This window comes from Dermacentor variabilis, chromosome 7, assembly GCF_050947875.1.
Source record: "Dermacentor variabilis isolate Ectoservices chromosome 7, ASM5094787v1, whole genome shotgun sequence".
NCBI classification, from domain to species: Eukaryota; Metazoa; Arthropoda; class Arachnida; order Ixodida; family Ixodidae; genus Dermacentor; species Dermacentor variabilis.
Genome location: NC_134574.1, coordinates 135371620 through 135394024, shown reverse-complemented (window position 1 = coordinate 135394024; position 22405 = coordinate 135371620). Strand labels below are relative to the sequence as shown.

Sequence of the window (22405 nt, the reverse complement as noted above, 5' to 3'; positions counted from 1 at the left end):
GAGAAGATTAGTTCATTCCTTTTCTAAGTTTATTATTGCATATGTCCAATGCTTGTCACTGGATAAGGATTCAGACATTACTGCTCGTAAATGCGAAAGGATTCCTATTGTAAAAAATAATTGAAATCCAAATTGAAATTATTGCAGACGCTGCCCCCATAAGTTTTGTAAAAGTAAGGCTCGGCTCGGCAGCTACTATGCTCTACTATACAGCACAGATATCACTATACTTTTCCTATCACTACGGTACAACACAGATATCAGTAATCGCCTATGCCAACGCACGCACAGTTCCAGAAAACCTTAAGCACTTGACAACCCAATAATCCATGTCCCAATCCATGTCCACCTTCCAGGAAAATAAAGCATTTTCACTGTTAGTGCGAAAGATGGCTTGTGCATACGCATTGAAGCAAGTTATTTCATCTCTTGTGCTTCAATAATCTCTCTCCTAAGCAGATTATTGCTTTGCTCAACATTCCTACAGGTATCAAACAACGGTTAATAGCCATATGATATCTTCGCATTCAACTGAACACATGGGACTCTCAATTGATGCTTGATACCCGTAAACTAGAGAACTAATTACAGAAATAAAATGAAAGCGGTAGGAAAAGCTTCATTCAGTGTGCATAAGCATGCATATGGACGTGCTACAACGGAAATATTTTGATTTCCTTGGTGTACCTGTACCAGTTATAGATTTGATAGGTCGTCGATTCTGTCTGGTTGCACTGGGTAGCGCGGACCGATACGCTCAGAATTATGCTTATATCGGTGGGTATTCATAATAATAGCGTCAAAAGAACAAACTTTTGGAAGACGCGCTATAGAGGGGGTATATGCGTTATATTTCTTTCCTTCTGCGGTAATCGCGCTTCTTTAGTTGTCCTTATGAACTACCAAAACGCCCGAAGCCCAATTATTAATTAAATACTTGAGTTTCACCTGCCAACACCCCGATAAGATTGTGAGGCGAGCCATAAAGAGGAACTCCCAAATTATTTATAACCATCTGAGGTTGTGTAACGTGCTTCAAAATCTAGGCACTCGAGCGTTCTTGTATTTCGCGCCCTTTGAAGCGCGGCCGCCGTAGTCAGCATTATAATGCCGAAACTACTGCCCTGGTGCAAAAGGCATGAAAGCCAATTCATATGCAGTAGCACACAGTTAATGCAGTCCGTGGCAACTGGAAATCACCTTACGGGAGCAGAATATTATCATCGAGAAAAATTATTGCGACTGCATTAGGTATACTTACCTAATGCTCACAGATTCCAATGACCGATTCATATTGTGGGAAATTGGCCTTGTCTGCTGCTAGTGGGACGAGAACATGTAAGAACCTTTCTCAAGGTGCGGTGTAACCTTTACCTCCGCGACTACGCGGATGTAAACTGACAACCAGACAACCGTTCCCGTATTCAGCGAACGTTTCATTGGCGTGTGATCGCCAACGAATCATGGCAAAACCCTTGCTTTTACATAGTTACACCATTTTTTTACGATTTCTAACGAATTTAGGCTGGTATATACACTGAAAAGGTATTTAAGCCGGAATCCTCTGTTTTATTATTGTGGCAATTGTGTCCCAACTTTTTCATAAGCTACATTCAGTATGAAAGAGATACAAGCAATCGTGATCTTTTAAGCGCACTGTTGGCAGAGTTATCGAGGCTTTGTTCCTGCTGGCATAGGTGTGCCAATGCCGGGCAAGGTAGGTACGGCCCCCGCAAGGGGTTTCTTGGAGAAGCTGGGTTGGGGTGGTAGATGATGTGGCCTATAGAGAGGGATCCCGTTGGAATTGACGGGTTGGACGGGCTGGCTGGGCTGGCTGGGCTGGGCGGGTGCTATCGTGGAAGGTAGCTCATTTTTATGCGTTTGCTCGCAGTTTGCACACGTTGAAGCTGCTTTGTTATCTGAAAAACAAACAAAAAATTGTGATGGAAATATCATCTTCCGATATCGCCACGTTGACACTATAAAACACATAGCCTCTAAACCAAGTTTCTTAAGTACATCCTCGCCGGAATGAGCTGTCAAAGTGTGGCAGTGAAAACGGGGAAGGGGAACTTAGTAGCATTTTACCATTTATCCTGTGACTATGGCCTCTCTCGGCAATAATAGGCATTCACTCTCTATGGACAGTGCTTTCAATAGAGGGAGCACGCCTAGATGTTGAATGATATGACAGTCCAACGTGAGCAAGGGCTAGGGATCAGCAAGCCAAGCGAAAAACTACAGGCATCATCACTGTATGCGGCTACTGACTGAAGCAACAAGACGTCACGTAACTTTGTACACGTGAGCCGCTTCGGTAGGCATAATGAGGTGGATAGTTCAATGGCGCGGCGTATGATTTTGGTTATAAAACTTCTCGCAAAGAAAAAGATCAAGGTAAGAACAAGCACACCTCGTACTTTTGTCCGCCACCTTGTGTTACTCTATTTTCCCTAACCGAAAGGTTCAATGGCTTTAGGTAGCGCAAAATAAAGTATTTTGTTAGTGACTATTCTGCTCTTTTTAAATTATTCCTAATAAATTAATGTTCATGTTTCTCTATCAAGGTGCTTTCAGGGAAGTAACAAGTAGTTCTAAATCCTTGCAAATGACCGGACTCTCACCAGCAAGATGGCACAGGAACAGCGCTTGTTCCTTAGATATGATCTGAAATCCTGTGTTGGGGAATCTCAGAAGCTAACCTCCAGAAAAGGAGTGGCGGTATCTAAATCTTTCAGACGGAGTCCTATCAACATGCAATGTTAAGAGAATCAGTTACACCGTGAAAACTAGACATTTTTTTTTGTGAGGTTTGCTCGCCAGCTTCCTTTTTCCATTGCATGAATGCAAAGTAATGACACCGAGTACAGCACTGTTTCTGTTCCACTCGTAAAGACGTTCCTCACTCAGTCACATCTTCTATTTGAATTCAGCGTAATTGTACCTTTACCGGTACAGAAGCTCTTAAACTGCATAGACATTAGTTGACTCCACATAAGAAGCAAACCGTGTGCTTCGTCACACTTAATGCGAACACTCCATTCCACGACAGCCATTAGTGTATTCGCGTTGGTTTTCGTGACTTATGTCCGTTACTTACAGATACTATTCTTTCGCTACAAACGCTCAATACAAATGCGATAGACTAGGAAGTTACCTTGGAAAAACATTGTATTTTATATCTTCACCAGCGATATGCGTTGTGACGTCCTAGCTGCTCCTGCGCATTCACCGCTATATTCTCCGTGATACGCCACCGCACTGCATTCCGCAGCGCGATTGACGCGGCATAGGGCCCGTCGTAGACTCTATTAACTAGATTGAGCTGCCTAACAATACATTCCCTAAGTATGTGCTGAAATAGACGTCAGTATTCTAGTGCTTCATTCGTGAAATATATAAATGCATGGGCTAGTTGCCCGTAATCGAAACTCGGCTCCGCAACGAATGCTTCATTCATGTACTCTGCCTGCCTTCCGATAATTAGACCTTGTCGCTATCTACAATTTTCGCACCAGCCACCACATACGTCCCACTTTCTCATTTCCACGTTACTGGTTCATTCGCCAGGGGCAGTATGGCCATGGCGCTCAGGAGTAACGAAGTATGTCGAGGCATTGCCAGTCAGCACAATATATGAGATTGCCTCGCTCGAACATTAGTTCCAGACACATTCGAAAGCTGTCAGGTTTCCAAAGAGAACCTCAGAAACTTATTGGGTCAGCAGTTTTCGGGTAAGCACGAAAATAGCTGGCCACTAACGCTGTCTTGTACCATGCAGTGTATATACTACATGTAGGACGAGTGCGCCCTTTGAAAAAAAGTACAGGAGAAAATGTTTGACGCTTAGTATGTTCCGCACGTTCTAACAGACACCGCGGATGGAGCATTCTATTTGCAGATTTACATTAATGTCGGAACCAATGACGAAATAATTGAGGAGTGCCGCCAATAGTAGCAGGGCGAGAACCGTCACTTGCGACGACATATTGGGTCAATTCGTTATTTTGTTGCCGCACAGTCTTTGTGCAAGAGCGTACCGCAGATTGTATACCGTGGTTGTCAGGCTAAATGTTCTGCCCCAATTTACTCTCGGCTGCTAGAACATGCAGCTGACCATCTCTTCCTTCCACCGCTTTCGTCTTCCGAGGAACTCTGGACCGGCACCAGCTAGCATGCCTTGATACACGAGCTCTCTTTTGTCTCATTTCTGCAGCGCCACTGAGTTGAGCTCTCAGAACGATAGGACGACAGGGTTCCGTTGCTGCGCAGTTGGACATGCGTCCCATCCCTGCAGAGCCCAAGAGTAGTACCCATGTTGGAGCAACATTCTCCTTTCTTCTCGCCGTTTTAGGTACTCTCGTAGCTCTTTATCCTACCATGCGCCTGCTGCCTACTGTAGGTCATTTCGTTCATTATCATATCATGACAATGAGCGAAACTGGAGACTATATATCTACTAGAAGCTGCTGCCTCTATCGACGGTTGAAGGAAGTTTTTACGCCGGCCACTACTCAAGTGGTCGGTGACGACAATGCCGGCCCGACTGTGGCCGAATGCCGGCCCGATCAGCATTGCCAACTACAAAACCTTGTCCGTTCTACCGCCTTCCCCACTGTGGCTATCGCGCTATTGTCGTGCTCATTTTTATTACGTTCCATTGTGTTCTCAGTGATTCTTCCCCCGGTACCGCCTGGAGCTACGCCCTCTTTCTCATCTTCCTATCTGTCTTTCTCAGCAGCGAAAAAACTCAGTATTAGTGGCGTGGTCCGCGTGTCTCGTGAAGCCTTAATGTAATTCGAGTTGGTTGTTTTGTTTTGGATTCCAGAGTGGTCGGCGCGTCGTCACATTCGTCAGTAAGGTCGACACGCGATGCCATGGTGTCCCACTTTGCCCCGACAGTTGCTTTTACTTGGCGTAGTTGCATGAAGTCTGCATTGGTTGGGTGAAGCATGACCTACACAAATGTTGGTCGCTCACCATGCTACGTTCTGTAGCCGACAATCAGGTTAACACGCTTTCAATAAATGCAGTGCACCGACTCTTTTCTAGCCTGTCTCTTCGTCCGACGCCAAATTAACAGAAATGACCACTGCGTGCTTCGTACATGAGCGGCGCGCAGCTTTCTACCGGGTCTTGGCATTTTACCGCATTATTATTGCGACAGCAATTATATGGACGCTCCAAGCACATTCCGCCGCTGGCATTGCCGTCGCCTTGAGGTTTCGTATAAGTCGAAGGGCGATAACACCGTCACCGCGTGACCTACGTTGTATGTGTGAGTGAAGGCATGTGAGGAGAGCCTACGACTGCGACTTAATCTCGCCTGCGCGACAGACGAAAGCGGGGTGGGAGCGCGCCGTCTTCGGTCGTGCGCGAGGCACACCAACGTTCAGAGGTGGTGGGTGTGGCGAAGAGAGGGAGGGGGTAAAATTCTACACCGGCTTCAACTGCGCATGTGGTCGGTGCGCGCAGTCGGACGGCCGTATCTTCAGAGCGATCTGCGTTGGGGGCACAGTCTAGGTGCGTGGGCTGCTCGTAGCTATGTGCGTGCTCTCTCTACTCGAGGCTGAACTTGCACTAAAGCGATAAACAGCACGAATGCCACTTCGCTCACACTTGCCACCGGGTTTCCTCAGGCCATGGTATGGCAGCGAGTAATCACGATCATCGAGAGGAATGTGTTTATGTTTGCTTGTACGCGCGTGAAACCGTGCTGGTTAATTAAGTTAGTGTACCAATGTTTAGAAGCTTATGCAGCCGATAAAAGTACTATCCTTACTTCCTATACCTGTCCACTAATTTGCTATCGCCATCGATGCTTCGCCTTTCAGGCGAAATTGCGACTTTATTATTACGATACCATCGCCCTCTGGCACAAACATTACTTGTTAAGTAATACTGGATTGTATGCATGTGTGTGCGCGTGTGTGTGTGTGTGTGCGCGTGTGCGCGCGTGCGCGCTTGTGTGCAGAGAGTCCCAGCTATGACGCATTGAGTTTAAAAAACACTGATCACCATAGCCGAGTAAGGTCAATTACGTGCTCTTAAGAGTGTTGTTGAGAAGCGACAAGATCTTTTTTCCCTGGCATCCGTTCATTTATCTTTCGGGATATATATTGTTTATTTGTCGTTGCAATTGTCGAGATATCAATAAAAGGCTTGTACAAAATCATAGAGCACGTTAATGTGTTCTGAGTGTTCACTTCGTTCATGTTATTTGTCTTTATGTAGTGCTGCAGTTAATAATGAAGCCACACGTACTCGCCCAGCTTTCAGTTCTTATGTCAAAGTGAGATGCTTCTAGCGAGCTACACATCACGTGCTTACCTTCTTGCAGGAAATAGAGAAACCCTTCAAAATATTAAAATAGGATACCACGTTAATGCGAACCGGCGGGCACTTAACAGCAGGGCAATGAAGCAGTCTCAGTCTTGCTGGTGATGTCAAACTAGTCGTTTAGGGTGGCGTACCTTCTTCATCTTGCTACACATCATTTACTGCCAGCTTTTCCAGTCGCGGTAAGGACACGTCTACCGTTATCGGCGCTGCTTAACCGCTTCACAGAACAGATAGCTTTCTCACCCAAGCTTTGTGGTAACGGTGTCTCATGCAAACTTACAAAGATAATAATGAGCATATAACCCATATCTTATCTTGTAGGACAGAATTCCCTACAACAGTAGAGGTAATATAGCAAGGAGTTTGGTGTGGTTGCTGGCCGCTTCAAAAGTATCTTCAACGATAATAAGATTACTTAAGTCGTCAAAGAAATTAACGTGTCATTTGTTGTCAAGCTAAATAGTTTGTAGCATCCGCTGATAAAATCTGGGTTAAAATGCGAGTAACAATCGTCAATCCTACTATAGGTGCCGGTGGTTTCTACTGAAGTTGCATTATGGGTTATTTTGTGCAGGAACAGGGCTAGAATTATTCTTCTTGTTCATATGCCAATAAAACAGTTTCAATAGATTTGTGAGCATATTTAGGGCCCCAGGATATGTACGTTCCAAAGAAATGTGTTCACTACATTGATACGTCAATATTAAAAGGGCCGCACGTTACAAGGGAAGCCACTTGTGCATATCAAATCGGTGGTCTGTGTACAAATACAGGGTTTGTAACAAAATTATGAGCTTCATTATATTTACGCCTAGTGCAGCATAAGGGTCAACTATTGATCAACTATTTCTTCGAAGTATGGAGGCTCGCAAGAATAAATGAAGCAAGCATAGTACAAACAGGCCAAGCAATAATGGAGACTTACAACTGCATCTTTCCAAGCACTTCTCCTTTGTTGCGAAAGCGTTGTCATTACTTCCGCATTGTTGGTTAAGAAATACGCGACATAAATTCTCTTTCTCGTCGAAGTACCACTTTCGATTTGCTAAAAAACACCTCCCAGGCCTTGGCGCCAAGCTGCAGTAGGCTTTGGACTTCTTTTTTGCTGCAAATAAAGTGAAAGAACAGTCACATCCTAAAACATTTCTGACATCTGAAACAGCTTTACAGGTTCAAGCTTATAGGATATGGCTGCAACAATGCCAGCTTCGCCAGTTGAATAAGGTCGCAATTGAATCAGCCAGCGTCAAGAAATGGATTTAGTAAGTTAATACAAAGGAGCACATTTAGAAAATGAATTAGAAACACACAAACTAGACCCATAGTTCTAGTTAAAGAAACCTAAATACCGGTAATCTTCTTGCATGTTATAATTTTATTTCGTATATGCTGCTATTTTCATTTTTACACCATAATAAGGTTATATCATTACCGACAATCAGACAAATACGAATATAGGAAGCCTCTTGGGTTGCTGCTTTCTCCGACGAAGACCGCGCTTGAATAAAAGGTTAGTAAAGATGCATCAGTTCTTATTGACAGCTTACTTCATTTCTTACTGCTGTCTTTCTAGCCTTCTTCCTATGATCTTTTTATTTTATTTGAATCCTCTATAGAAATACACAGACTGGCAGCGAAAACGTAAATCTTAACAAACGATGCTGGTATTTACCAGGTGTAATATTGTCTGAGCAAAGAAGTTCGAGAACATGTTAAGGACCACGCAAAGAGTGCTGGAACGAGAAATGCTGTGCAACGTTAAGAGACAGCAAAAGAGCGAAGAGCGCCGTGGATGAGAGAAAAAAACGGAGATATGCCGATATACTAGTCACAGTAAGGGAAAAACAAACCAGGGGAAACTAATGCATAGGGCCGATAGCCGGAGCATGATAAGCGTTGCAGAACGGACGTGAATCAGGTAGCTCAAGACAGGGGACGCGTCTTAAGCTAGCTGATTCGCGCCCATTCTTTAACGCTTATTATCTTCCTGTTCATATCTATATATATATATCGCAAGTCTGCCCATTTGCAGTAAGCAGGTGTCTTCCTTCGTTTTATATGGTTCAAGCAAGCCAAGCAATATTTATCCGAATTTTAGCAACATATTTTACTTAATCTGCAAGTAGTGTGGTCAGTTGAATGCGTACTCACGTAGGCAAGTTGCCTGGCACTTGAGTTCAGTGAGGAACCAGTTGCCGCCTCCACCGCAAATTGTGTGGTTGAACATTTTGCAGTGCCTGCTTCGTTCATCATAAAACCAGGCCAGCATTACAGGAGCGCAGGTGCCGATGACTGGTCGTTGAAGGCATACCGCGGAATTTTTTGGAGTCAGGGCTGAAAAATTTTGGTTTCAATTAGCGGTTACATAGGTTACAAATATCACTAGTGACAAGATAATTCTAAGTTCGTGTACTAGGCTTTTAATGATGCAGTAAAAGCTGGATGTATCCCAGAGACAGTGTAATCTGCGGTTGGCAGGGTCGTACAGCAGGAGCGGCCTTTGTTTGTCGGCTGGGTGTGCAATATATATACCTATGCTGCGCAACGCGGTCCTTGAAATGAAGAATTTTTGAGCATATATTGATTTCAACATGAACCTTAAATGTGCATGTATTTCACGCAATTAGCCCTTATATATATCTGTCAAGATGACCATGTCAACTTAGTTATCTATCAGCTTGGGCCAATAGGCCATGATGCCGGCGTGGTCGCTCCGCCGCCGTGCATATAGTTTCGTAACCCAGCTCTCGTCATGCGGATCTTGTCACGGCGCTGCTTTCATCATTCGTCGTCTTCCGAATTGCCTCCATGCAGTAGCCATGGCGCTGTTCCCGCAATATGGCAAAGATTTCAGAAACATCATACAGTCACAGTTTTGAAAGTGCACATTTGTCCAACACATTCCGCCCTTAGACTTATACAATTGTTACATTGTTTCTTCAGCGTTTATAGTCCATTTAAGAAAAAAAAATGTTCTGGTTGGTCGTCAAACCAGCTCTCAGCAGCATGTTTCATATCAACAATGTTGTCAAACTGGTAACCCTTCAGGTGTATCTTCAAGTTAGGAGGCAGACGGTAGACGGAAGGCGTATGGTCAGCTGAATAGGTGGTATGGTGGAAAAATTGGAAACCCACGGCCTTCAGTTTCGCAGCCACAACATCGGACGTGCGCGAAGATGCATTGTCCTGCTTAAAAAGGGCCCCTTTGGTCTATGTTTCCCGGCGTTTCTTCTTTATGGCCTCCTTAAGCTGCTCCAGGAGGCTTGGTGTAGTACTCACCCGTTAAATAATAGCCCTGAGGCAGATAGTCCGCCAAGAAAACACCGTCTTTGTCCCAGAAAATGGACGCCATAACTGTTTCATTTTTTTTTTGGGGGGGGGGCTATTTATGGGTGCGGAATTTTCTTGGCCATGATGAAAAAATTAAATTATGGGGCTTTACGTGCCAAAACTACTTTCTGATTATGAGGCACGCCGTAGTGGGGGACTCCGGAAATTTCGACCACCTGGGGTTCTTTAACGTGCACCTTAACCTAAGTACACGGGTGTTTTCGCATTTCGCCCCCATCGAAATGTGGCCGCCGTGGCCGGGATTCGATCCCGCGACCTCGTGCTCAGCAGCCTAACACCATAGCCACTGAGCAACCACGGCGGGTTGGCTATGATGACCCACTGTAACGCTACTCCCATGAATCTTCCTTGGTTTCTTGGTCTTATTTGTGGGGCCAGGTTTCATCCTCGGCCACTAACCTATGCAAAAACTAGTTTTTATCATCACAATGGGCCAAAACAGGTGAGAATGTCTCAACTCGTACCTCTTTCTGTTCAATGTGCAAAGATTTTGGTGCCCACTTCGCTGAAAGCTTGCACATGTGTTGGATATTAGTAGTAAGGAAACCAACGTGCTCCCAGGAGATGTCGAGGGTCTGGTCTTACTTTTTGGCGGATATTCGCCTATCCTGAGGAATCCGCATTTGTACATAATCGCTCGTTGCCGGATCGGTTGAGGTTACGAGGAGGCCACTGCGGGGTTCGTATTCAATGGTAAAAACCTTGTATTGCAATGAGAAACCCAGGTATGTATTGTGCTTTAGACCGGACACTTCGCCCCTAATGTTTCTGACATCTCTGTGTCAATCTCTTTTCTAGACTTTCTCTAAAGACAAAAAATTCATGACACCCCGCAGCTTCACAGACGTGAAACTTGCTTGTGCCACTGCCATCTCAGGTTCTGTCTGAAATTAAAATAGCTATGAAAATCAGATAGGCTCTCATTTTCACCATTGCTAAACAAGGTATTAAGCTTTTATATGACACCATGTTTATGTTTAAATTCTAAATTCAAGGGGGCCAAGCCAGCAACTTTTCAGCATCCCATTGTATATAGGATATCGTGAACAGTCTCATTCTCTTTTAGGTATTGTGTTTTCGACATGAATTGTCACCAATGACCATTTCTACCGCACATTCAACTAGTCTCCTAATAGAATTGCTACGTTTTCAGTTCTTGGGAGTTTGCTTAAATTGCACGCTTTCTATATGCCTGGAAAAGTTACGTGTCCCAGGCATCTGATATTGTGGACCATCGGAGGCATACTGACGCTGACATTTTATTGACGCTCTTGCATTGACGATTATTTCATTGTTGCTGTGGTTCCACAGAAATTTTTCTTGCATCATCCAGTATTTACGCTCATAATTTAGAACACAAAGCAGCCAAAAATAGGTTAAGCATGGCAAGCAACGACAGTTAATTTTTTTTACTACATAGTGCACAGTTGCAACATTGCTATTCCGGCTCTCTACCTAGACCTTGGTGGGACGTTTGAAGTTCTGGACAGATTTGCTGGCTTTTTCAAGGCAGTGTACTTGAAATCCGCCATTCCTTCTGGCAGCAAAAATTTCTGAAATTGCTTTATTGCACATAATTTTGTTTTTATCAGTGGAAACACTGCATTAGAATAATTGGACGTCCAAGTTGGTTATGATTCGTGTTTGGTGATTGAACATTAAGTTATAATATATTGTATATTGTTACTGATAGCTTTAATCTTTTTTAAAAAAAGTAACAGGCAACCAAGGAACCGAAAGTATGGCGCGTTTAGCTTCCAAAATGCCTGGGCCTGTTATTCAATTTGCTGGTGCAAAGTAGAGGTTATTGGAAATCGGCTGGAAGCTCATTTGTCCTATCATAAACGAAAGTGCCTTAGAATGATGCACGTGATCAAAATGATAATGTTACGCGCTATATGGGTAAGCAGAACGACACCGTAAAAAGTAAACTACTTGTTTGAAATATTGAAACGTATTGTCGAATTTAGAAGAAAGGAACGCTCTGGAAACTGTTCAAGTGGCTCGAAGCCGCGAATTTTCTTTTTAAAGAATAGGTACTGTAATTCATTCAGATGATCACTTTATTCAGGTTTCTTCGATGACCACAAACGAGAGAAGCGCGTCGGATCTTAGGGCCGACCGCGTAGGATGCAGACCGAGTCGGAACAAGAGCTGTCAGTACGGCATAGTCGCCGAGCAGAAGAGGCACCGAAACAACTTTTTTGCAGCTTGCCCTGCTTCAAGTTGCAAGGCTTCAGCTCAGTCAGATTATTTCGTATGCGTTCATTTTTTTTCCGAGAAGCAATCTTAAGTAGTAAATATCAATATTTATTGTTAGTTTCACCATTTATTGTCTCCGACTGACGCAAGACATCATCAATGAGAAAATATTCTAACGGAAAAAATTGTTTCATTCGATACTATCGTGTAACACAGGGGAATGTTTCTTGGTTTCCCCTTAACTACTGCCTATCCGCCGTTATTTATCTCTGCAAATGTTTCTGGCTTCCACTGTGGTTTCTTGATTGCTGTTGTGCTCTGGGTATTAACAAGTGGTAAAATGTTAAATTGATAAGTACAGAGTTAACTATCCAAAGTATAGGGCATCGTGCCCTATAAGCATGCTGGCGTAGCAAAAGTGTGGGTTTCTATGAAACCGTGCGCGCGTACTTATGTGTGCCACTGCCGAAAAGAGAGGTGATATGTTTGATTATTTTAGGACTTGCTTACCTATATTTTTTATTCAGAAGCATGGCTTGCTTAATACCCAGCATTATTTCATTGGCGGGCACACTTTTGTTCATATCTCTCAAACGTAAGTTCAACAATTCCGCTACAATCTTTGTGAGCCTATTCGAACTGCCATTTTATCCATTTATTTTTGCCTTAATTTTTCCATGCAATGGTAGAGTACTACAAAAATCATCTTTTCATGTGTCTTTTATTAAGCATAGGGGTCATAGACTATGTCTAAGTACTTTGCAGAAGAGAAGTAGATATGAGGGAGTTCTTATCTTTCCAACACGTAATTTAGTGATTGTTTAGGCATGAAAACCGAAAAGTTCGAAAATAAAACCAAAAAACTACTCACGTATGCATTCCTTCATGCATCGGTTCATTGTGGGGAAAAGGTTATTGCCACCAGCGCAAGTGCCACGTTGGAGCAACTTACAGGAATTATCATTCTTGTCGTAATACCAAGCAGCTTCTAGCGGATGGCAGACGCCAATAAATGGTGATTTCGAGCATTGTTTCGGCAGGTCTTCTGGACGACCTGTAAGATTCCGTACATTAGTGTCAAGTGCTGTTTGAAACTAAAAGAAAGAGGTTCCTTTTTGCTTGTAAGTTCCTGTTGTATATATCCTAGTTTCATTGCCAAAAATTAATTACTTCAATATTAACAAAATTGATAGAAGCTATTGCTATGTTGTCTTGGTCGAACAGCTGAATCCTTTGCTAGCAATGATGCGCAATATCTTTTCAAAGCTGGCTAGGATGTTCCTTAGAGAAGCTTATAGCAGAGCAATGAAATGTTCCTTTGCCTTTCTCACTGAGGTTTGGCATTCTATCATTAGTACGGTAAAGCTGGACCAATCCCTATGATTGCATTGAGCGCATACCAGAAATTCTACAATAAATGGTGGGTAAGGCGGTTTATAACGCGAACCAATTCTGTAGCCTGTGCTACTAATGGTGCACTCAGACAATCCGAATGCCATGGCTTGACACTTAATCAAGAGTACGATATGTACTTTATCGATTTGCATATCTCTCTGTAGTTGACATTGGCATCTCCCTGAGCCTACATAGCCGAGGTCTACCACTCAGTTGAAGCACCATGCGGGAAATAACGAAGAACATCTTTCACGTCAGCAAGGACAAAGCTTTAAAACACGCGCTTTTGTTGTGGGGCGCTGGTTGAAACCATCAGAAATAGAACACAGTTATTTTTCTTACAATACCGAAGGTCAGCTACTCAAGTATTACTTGTTGGTGGAATCACTCGCGTGCTTGCAAAGCTGTAGACGCCTCAAACGTCACGCATTATGTAGTACATTTCTTAGTAAATGCAGGACTACTGGCAGTTCGACCTACGCCTTACAAATGTGATGCAAGCTGTTCCGGGTTTTAATCTGCTAGTGTATCAAGTGGTCGCGATCTTTGTTTGGTTCACGATTGAAAAAACAAATAACTTTAGTTCGTTCTTGCTTACTGTTCTTTCAACACAACAACTGTCTGATCCCTAATAATAGTTCGGAAGAAAATGGCACTCTAACTGAAGCGCTCTTCTTTTGAGCTGAAACGTCTCAGTTCAATCAGCAAAAGATATAACTTGATCAAACTGTCTGTAACAATAAGTGACCAACCCTTCCCCTACCGGAAAATTAGGGTAAGCGAAGCTTGTCCTGCATGAAGCCGACCTTCTTCACGGTTAAGTAACCAACAGGTGACGGTATGGATTGCTTCGGCCTCCCGCTCCCTCAGCTCGGAACGTTCTTCTCGTTGCTGTATCGGCTAGATCAGTGCGCCGACAGTGAGACGTTTCACAGGCGAGTTCTCGCTGCCGTTCGTCGAAAGCAGGCTGTTTCTCAGGGGAACGCACAATGTGTGGGCGTCCCATCCGTTTTTCGAAACTGAACTGCACGCAAACGAAGCCGGTGGCATCGGGCGCGAAACATTCTCGAACCTTTCCCTGCTCGACGGAAGCAAAGCGACTCTGATTGGGTGCGTGGCATAAGCGCGCGCCTATGCAGCAGGAATCTTCGCTAATGACTCTGGCTCTGGTACTGGCGCAGCTGTGAAATCATCAAACTGCCCTTTGCCTCAGCTGCTCTGCTCTGGGAGCAACCGGGTTCCTTGCGAGCCAATAGAAGCTTCGCTTGAAAACAGGTTATAATATTATGTCATGCATTTGCAGCCATACAATCTACGCGATTCACTTCAGAAAACATTAGTAAATCATACGTGTGTTTCTGCACATGTCGCACGGCGCAATCTGAGCTAAATCTAGCATCTCGATAGACTTTCAGAGAGGCACAGCTTGGCAGCGCTAGTTATATTCGATAAAGCTCAAGCCTAACTTTACCATGTGGTGAAACACCTACAAGTAATCTATTTGTTGCTGAAATTTACAGGTCGTTCGGCTAATACGATCCCTCGTTCAACCCGCAGAAAACAGAAATAGCGTGAAGACTTCAGCGGCACGACAGGGGGATGTCAATTTGCAACCAACAGTTTTCACCACGGCCGGCCGACTACCAATAGGGAGGGAGAACGATTGCAAAATAAGGCTGTAGGGCCATCAAATGGGTTAATAAATATTTCTAGTGTATTTAGTTACGTCATTTTTGTACACTAGTGCCCACGGACCCAGAGGAGCATGCCCAAGACGTTAGACAAGCCACTGCAGCTAGGTTTCCTATACAGTCTATCAATGTCTTCTTTGTTACTTCGAAGAGATCTTTTACTTTCCTTGCTATATTTTCTGCAGGAGTACCGAGGGCACTTATTTGTTATAACTTCAGCTTCATAAATTAGAACTGGCATAAAGGGTGCCAAAGTTGGGCACGAAGTTGCTATTCGAGCAGAAAAACCTATGACTAACACTCGTGTTCATTTCGATGTTTTTGTGCAATATTAGTTGAAATTCTAGTTAAATTATTCGAAGGCCTTCATATAAAAGCACAAGAAAGAAGCTGCAAGTGATCGAACATTGAGAAAACAAGCATCAACGTCTTTTTCCCTTTCATCTGCCTCAAATGCAATCTCTCCAGATGTTCTGTGTTCATCCAATTGGAGGATCGTTTCAACGATGTCTACCTGTATACGTTGTATCGGGCCATGCAACGCTCCCTCAAGCTAATATGCCACATACCAAAGACTAAGGTTCTAGAAGAAATCTAGATTAGGGAATATAAATTAATACCTTCTCCCTTCTTCATACCTTGGAACCAATTCTGCCCTGCAAGAAAAAAAATGTTATACGGATTAAACCACTGCGCTTAGGCGAAACATATGGTTTAGCCATTTACTTTAATAATTTTTTTCGTACTTCCGTACCTCACGTTGTAGTGACGGTGAAGAACACGGTAGCGAATACTCTGAACTCACGAAAGTAAATCAATATTGGGCGAAACGGTGCTAAGAAGAACAAAAACAACAGATAAGCATAACAACCGCGGCGACCACCGTCGGCAGTCGGTGAAAATTTAATCTGCGGATGAAGCGCATAGGCTTTTATACATGACTCGTCGAGCCTTCCAGCATAAAGAAATTCAACAAGAGCGGACACTGCCATAGAGCCCAGTGGCAGAATCGATTGCAGCTCACCAAGCCGCCGGTATTAATACCTAAACAACGCTTCTGGCTTCGGTTTTGAGCGAGCGCATTTTGTACACTAGTTGGTACGGGTCACGCTGACTGAACCGATGCGCGAGGCATTTTTTCGCTTCTACCGCTCAGTCCCACGCGGTCTGTGTGCGATCGTTTTATTATTTCGTAAAAATGATTGCGAACGATCTTTGCAAGCCTCCACAGAATCTGTGCCACGGGAAATTTTATAATGCAGACGCAATACGCCTAGTTAAATGAAGTGTTTATTTCGCTCTACATAAATGCTAATTCCGGGCTTTTTGTGCGTATCCAACGTCGCGGTACCACGTAAGCAGCAGTAGTTCCCGCACGAAGCTTCACCGGCTGGCATCAGCTGAAAAAAAAAAATTACAAGCATGTGTCCTTTTCGTATTTAGACCACATAGAAAAACCACGTGTTGAGGCGAAACGTGCCAAAGCCGTGGATGGACGGCACTAGAAACAAAAGAAATTCACTTTTACATACATGACGTAGAAAATACTCCACTCATTCCAAGCAATACCATACAATACAAAGAAAACGTTTGATTTCCGATCATTCCCGCATACCAGGGCATTATTTCCTGTACTTTGAGAGCACCAATACGCGGGCCTGTTCCTAAAAGAGGCTGGGCTCATCCGTCGCGATGGTATGCTACGTCGGCAGAGGAGGCCACAACGCAGGCTCTAATCTAGACCGCGATAGACGCTCGCACAATGCCTTCCCCTGACACTTAAGGCAAACGCATGGCTTCAAAGACTGTTTTTAGTTGTTCTTACGACAGAATTCTCCAATTACAAGTTCGTGGCATTCTTTTGCTCCTCAGCGTTATCGTTTCTGCGTTAATCCGGCAGAAGCAACACACTCACGTGTTATCACTCCAGGCAATCGCTCGTCGCATTTTCGACAAGAGTGAGGGCCAAAAGCGGGTACATGTTGCGGGGCCATAGGAAAGCGTCACAATAATATGTCCCTGTAATATTCAGTACACGCCAAACTTGTCCAGCACGCCGAGCTGCTTTTCACTGCGTCACGACAGGTGTGGCGAGTGGGCCTCGCCACGCCTGTCACGAAATTAATTACAGCATTGTTGCGGATCAGAGAATGCGTCAACGAACTTGTCCCAGCAGGATACTGTACACGCGAAAGTAACTGCGTAACACGGCCGAGCTGCTTCTCGCAGTGTCGCAAAGCTGAGTGGGGGCGCGCGTGACCAAAAAACAACCGAAATAAGTTACAGTAATGTTGGCACTCACATAAAGCGTCGCAAACTCCTCCTGCAGTACCAGTCATTAACTCAAATTAGCAGCCACGGTATGTGCAGTAAGCATGATAGCTTCTAATGCGTGGAGACTGTCAAGCAAAGTTTCTCACCTTGTCTTAGTCTAGTAGTGCAGCGATGTCACGTCGAAGCGAAGAAGGAACTCTAGAATATAGCGACAGCCCAAGAAATTACACTACATCCCGCCCCCCCCCCCCCAAAAAAAAAGAAAAAAAAAAGACGGACCGCGGAACAAGCGAAGTTCACATGCGCAGCCGGCCTCGCTCCCTTCTGTGGCGTGTCTGGCGCATGACGCAAGGTCAACGCACCTGGTGGCGAAGGCGAGGTTGAAATACGGTTCCAAGCAAATGCGCAGCTACATCGATAATGGTCGTGCGATTGAAGCGCGACTACACATCGTGCGGCAAAACACTAGTTGATTAAAATTATTCATCCAATAGGTCACCAGTGTAAACATTTGAAAAAAAGTACAGACAATGTAATTACAATAAAAAATGTGAAGTCGTAGCCTGTTTTCTTCCATCCACGAATAATTATGACTACTAAACTGTGAAGGCTTGCATAAGTTTGCTCATGGCGACGCGCGCTGAGATAAGCCGACAATGGAACACCGTATTTAGCGTTGTTATGTCGTCAAAACTCTCTTATACGTAGCCATAAAAGCTAATGGGAATATGTATGGTATAAGCTTATAAGGTTTAGATGGCAACTTCATATTTATTGAAAAGGGAGTTGCAAATTAAAGCTTTTGTATGTACTCAGCAATATAAAAAGTACAGGTGGCGCGCGTGCTATGTTAGTGAACGTTAAACTGTGATTTTTGTGAATTATTTCAATGTTATGTTGAATTTACCTTAACACCAAATTAACAGGTGGTGTTGGCACTACTGATACATGCATACGTTACTTATTTCAAAACCTGCGTGAACCCATTCCTATGAATTCATGTAAAGCTCTCGAGGCTCACCCGTGTAACGCGTGCCGTTATAAAAGGAGGTCTATATATAAATATGGGTGTATCCAAATTCCGTTGTGACTCAATGTTGTGGCGAACATTCTCACTTACGCTTCATTTGTACTGTTGCGTGCTTTGTATATGAGATGCGATGTTACCTGGCGCTCTAATGAAGAAGGGGGCTAACAGATGGAATAGCACACTGTGGTGTAAAGTTTGTAAACAGGGATAAAGTGCCTCAGAAGGCTGGCCAACGTTTCAATATGAGGACCTATCTTCGTTAAAGGTGGTCGCGTCATCCTCGGCGTGTTAGTTTTAAAGGTTTAGTGCAGTGAGGTCACGTGCAGTTTTTGTCGGTAGCGTTTGGTTATAAAGGGAGAGACTTCAGAGGTAATGAGCGCTGTCGCCTGACGTCTGCGAGCGTCGTTCCCAAGACGAGGGGACAAGAGCGGGAGAGTGGGAAGGCCTTGGAAGGCGGGGAGAAAAGAAAAGAGAAAAAATTAGAGACAAAAAACCGGGGGGGGGGGGACACCAAGAGGAAAACTTTATAACCAACCACCACCGACAAAAATTGCACGTGACCTTTAAACTAACAAGCCGAGGATGACGAGGCCGCCTTTGACGAAGTTACGTCCTCCTATGAAAACATTGGCCCTCCTTTTTGAGGCACCTTATTCCTCTTCGCAAACTTTATACCTGGCGCTATAGCCGACTTGGCACGAGTGTACGGCAAGCTGTTTTTTCCCTTTCCACCGAGAAGTTGGCCCCAGGAATTGCAGACGGCGCTACCGTGCTTCCACAAGCCGCCATTACAGGACGTATGGACGTCATGGAACCTTCGCTACCATGTGTACATATACGTACACATGCATCCAGCTCGTCAAGTATGTATTTAGCTTGTTGTTAGGTAACGCAAAAAATATCAGTCGCAAAGTATACGTTCACTTGTACGCAAAGCTTTCAGTTCTAGCAGGAAATAATTACAAAAAACAATTCCGGTTAACTGCATTTCGCATTCTTTTCCAATGCTCATGGCAGCTAACGGATGACCTTAATGCTAGCGGGACGTATTTTCCGTTGCCACTTTTCGCCCAGTGTCCAACCTTGTCGAATTTCTTCTTCTGTGATACTAGGGCGTAATTGAGCATGGCAAATTACACATCTTCGGTTTGGGATTAAGTGGTAAAAGCAGTAGCGTATACTGCAGTGTATTTGCGATAATGAGAGTGAAATACAATAAGAGAGGCCATCGGATGCATAAGGCATATAACTTCTGGTCCATTACAGTAGCCGAGTGGGCACTGCCAAGGGTCGGAAAGGGGATTCGAGTGCTAAGTTCTGCATTTGAATTACGAAATGTATTGTCACAAGACCGAGTGAGCTTGCGAAATGTACCAACAAATAATGAATCCGTGGCGGAGGCATTCATCCAGAATTTCATACAAGTTAGGCTGAATATTATAAGTATTATAATTGCAACCATGATTATGCTGATGACCCTTATTATGCGCTACATACATGAGGCATGAAACTGTTTAAAGCTTAATGGGATCTGAAATTAGAGCTGCTTTTAATATTAGAGTGGCGACACTAAGTAACCTGTAAGCTTCACCATGCAGGGAAGCTCGCGAGAAATACAGCTTCACTCAAAGATACTTCCTCTAGAGCTCAGAGAATTCGGAACCACAGTTTCATATTTAGTGCCTCCGAAAACACATCTTTTCTGAGGGTTTTTATTTTGAGAATACGTTGCAATTCGGTTTCCTGGTGTACTGAGATGAATTTAGGTGAGCGCTGTGCTTGAAGTCAATGCTCTATAATCCGTTTAAATTGCCTGCAAATAAAACTATTGACTGTCTCCTTTCTCAAAAACAGGATAGATATGAAATAGGTATCATCAGCCGTAAACAAGTCACCATTGTGGACGGTCGTAACTTATTCGTGAGGCCGCGAGCGCGTTTGGATCACGTTCACTAAAGATAGGCACTACACGGCAAACTACTAAGTAAACACTTTAAGCACTTATGTTTCAGAAATTGGCTGAGAACAAAAGCGGCATTCACGATGCGGTCAGCGTTGCTAGAAAGAGAACCAACATTTGAATGCGGGAAACGTTCTTTAGAAGCTTTAATCAGTTTGGTATTTGTGTCAAAGTATATGAAAACACACAGCGGCCCAATTTGCTCTCTACATGAGGCAAATAAGGAATGTTCCGGCTGCTGTCCTGCAGACTAATTAAAACGGGCCACTGTGTATATGCCGAACGTGCAACTTGATGCTGGCAGGCCTAGTAGACAGTTTGGGTCAGTGGGTAAGTACCAGAGGGTATGCGCCTCGGCATACATACTGGGCATTGCGCGTGTGCTGTTGGTTTGTGCCCTTCTTTGCCCATCACTCGGAATTGGGATCCCAAGGGGACACAAGGCGTATGTGGCCTTAGGTATATTTCACCGTAGGTCCCTACGGTGAAAGCTCGCACCATGCACTTGAAAGAAACGCGAGTTTTCGACCACGGCTGCCGAGCCATCAAAACGGACAAAGAAAGCTCGTAGTGACAAACTTTCTTGGATGAGACATTCACACGAAAGTGCCACAGTATCTTTAAAACATACGCACATACCCTTCGACGAACAATACATAGTATAGGTACCGATTTGAGGGGCAGAATAGATAAAGCTTACGAAAATTAACTCACCGTGGATGGAATTGACGTAGATGAGGATAGCAAGAGTGGCGAGTGGCTTCATTGCGTACCTTCCTTGGGCGGCAGTGACATATATAGTGCGGGTGTGTTGCAGCTGAGATATATCACCGTATGCCGTGTATTACACATAGCCATTGTCCTTCATTGTTCTTTTTTTAATTTTAACCTTGAGCAATGTTTTATCGTTGAAAAACAAGCCTTACTTTGCTCATATATTGCATTTCTTCGAATCTGTCGCTCCGGCAAGAACTTCGGCGTGCACGTTGGACAGCGTACATGTTTCATCTTAGAGAAGCTTTGAAGCATGCAATGTGGCCCACAGCTAAAAGACGGTGACGATAAAAGAACACAATCGAGGAGAAAGACTAACGAGAATATATAATTTTACGTTCCTTAGAAACATTTACTTGCTTGAAGGACACATTTTTGACAAATTTGTACTATGATATATTATTTATCCCTCACTTTCCCCAAATATGTCTGGTGCTCTTACTAAAACGTAAACGCGTTTTGCAATGCCGTCCGGCTCTTCACAAATCACCTACAGTAGGCGTGCCTTCTCTACCATCAGTAAAAACAAAACAAAATAATGAGCCATTCTAATACTGAGACTGCCGTGAGCTGTTTCTGAGAATGCACTTATTAAACATCTTTTTTATTCTTTTGAAATACAGTTAAATAACTATACGTTTTCCCACTATGCTTGAAAACGTTGTAGATTTGGAGGTAAGAATTCTGAAATGTTTTGAGACTGCGTCCAAGTAGCTAAAACTAATAGCTCGCTGCGGGACACGGGTTTATGAAGAATTGGCTTTATGTTTGTATCCTTCAGAGTGAGTTTTCGTTCAGAATATAGTCACAAAAAGTAATGTCCTATAATTGCGAAACCTTGTGTATAATATATTAAAGTTTTATCGTTTTTTAGGCATATACCTGTGGTTAATAGATACTGATGGGCTAGTCGTTGAGCCACGATATTGAAAACGCTAATATTTCCGTAGAACTCCACCTAATACAAAGAGACTGTATAAACGGCTTGTTTCAACAAACATATAATTTTTGTTAAAACGATAGGAATCAGGCACACATCAGACATTCTGTGGGTATCTGCCGGAGTATTGAATTTTTTATTTCAGTGCAGGTGATGTCAGCGTTTAAGCTAGTTTTGTTCTTTTACAGCAAACCCGTCATTGCAACTAAATAGTCCGGGACAGGGTCCGCTCGAGGATGTCGGCGCGGAACGTTCCCCAAAAATATTGTTAACAATGTACAATAGAGAGGAATAAAATTTGGGATAGTCCACTGGGCAGCAAGTTCTTGCTGCGTAACAGGAACCAAATATGGAGATATCAAATTTGTTTTTGTTTCGCAAAAGTACTTTCGAACGATGATATCGCGTTAATCAAGTTAAATATTGGGAGGGGTAAACTTTCTCTG

The 22405-nt window shown here is 43.7% G+C and overlaps 1 protein-coding gene across 2 annotated transcripts; it reads right to left on the bottom strand.

Moving 5' to 3' along the window:
- Nucleotides 1–1535: 1535 nt before the first annotated feature.
- Nucleotides 1536–21061, bottom strand: LOC142587151 (carboxypeptidase inhibitor SmCI-like). Of its 2 annotated transcripts, none has more exons than XM_075698038.1 (6): nucleotides 20960–21061; nucleotides 15602–15637; nucleotides 12767–12949; nucleotides 8494–8676; nucleotides 7268–7447; nucleotides 1536–1919 (listed from the first exon to the last, which is right to left on the bottom strand). In XM_075698038.1, the coding sequence occupies exons 1-6, from the start codon at nucleotides 21009–21011 to the stop codon at nucleotides 1669–1671; spliced, it is 885 nt and encodes a 294-aa protein (XP_075554153.1). In that variant the 5' UTR covers nucleotides 21012–21061; the 3' UTR covers nucleotides 1536–1668. The 2 variants fall into 2 exon arrangements, with proteins under 2 accessions (XP_075554153.1, XP_075554154.1); XM_075698039.1 differs by lacking the exon at nucleotides 20960–21061 and adding an exon at nucleotides 17402–17459.
- Between the last annotated feature and the right edge of the window lie 1344 nt (nucleotides 21062–22405).

What these genes read in the sequence shown, in the direction of transcription:
- LOC142587151 (XM_075698038.1), bottom strand. Translation starts at nt 21,011, where the DNA reads ATGAAGCCACTCGCCACTCTTGCTATCCTCATCTACGTCAATTCCATC. An exon ending in CTACGTCAATTCCATCCACG is followed by an intron (nt 15,638 to 20,959) that starts GTGAGTTAATTT and finishes TTTTTCTTGCAG; the next exon opens with GGCAGAATTGGTTCCAAGGT. An exon ending in GTGCCAGGCAACTTGCCTAC is followed by an intron (nt 7,448 to 8,493) that starts GTGAGTACGCAT and finishes CTTTATTTGCAG; the next exon opens with CAAAAAAGAAGTCCAAAGCC.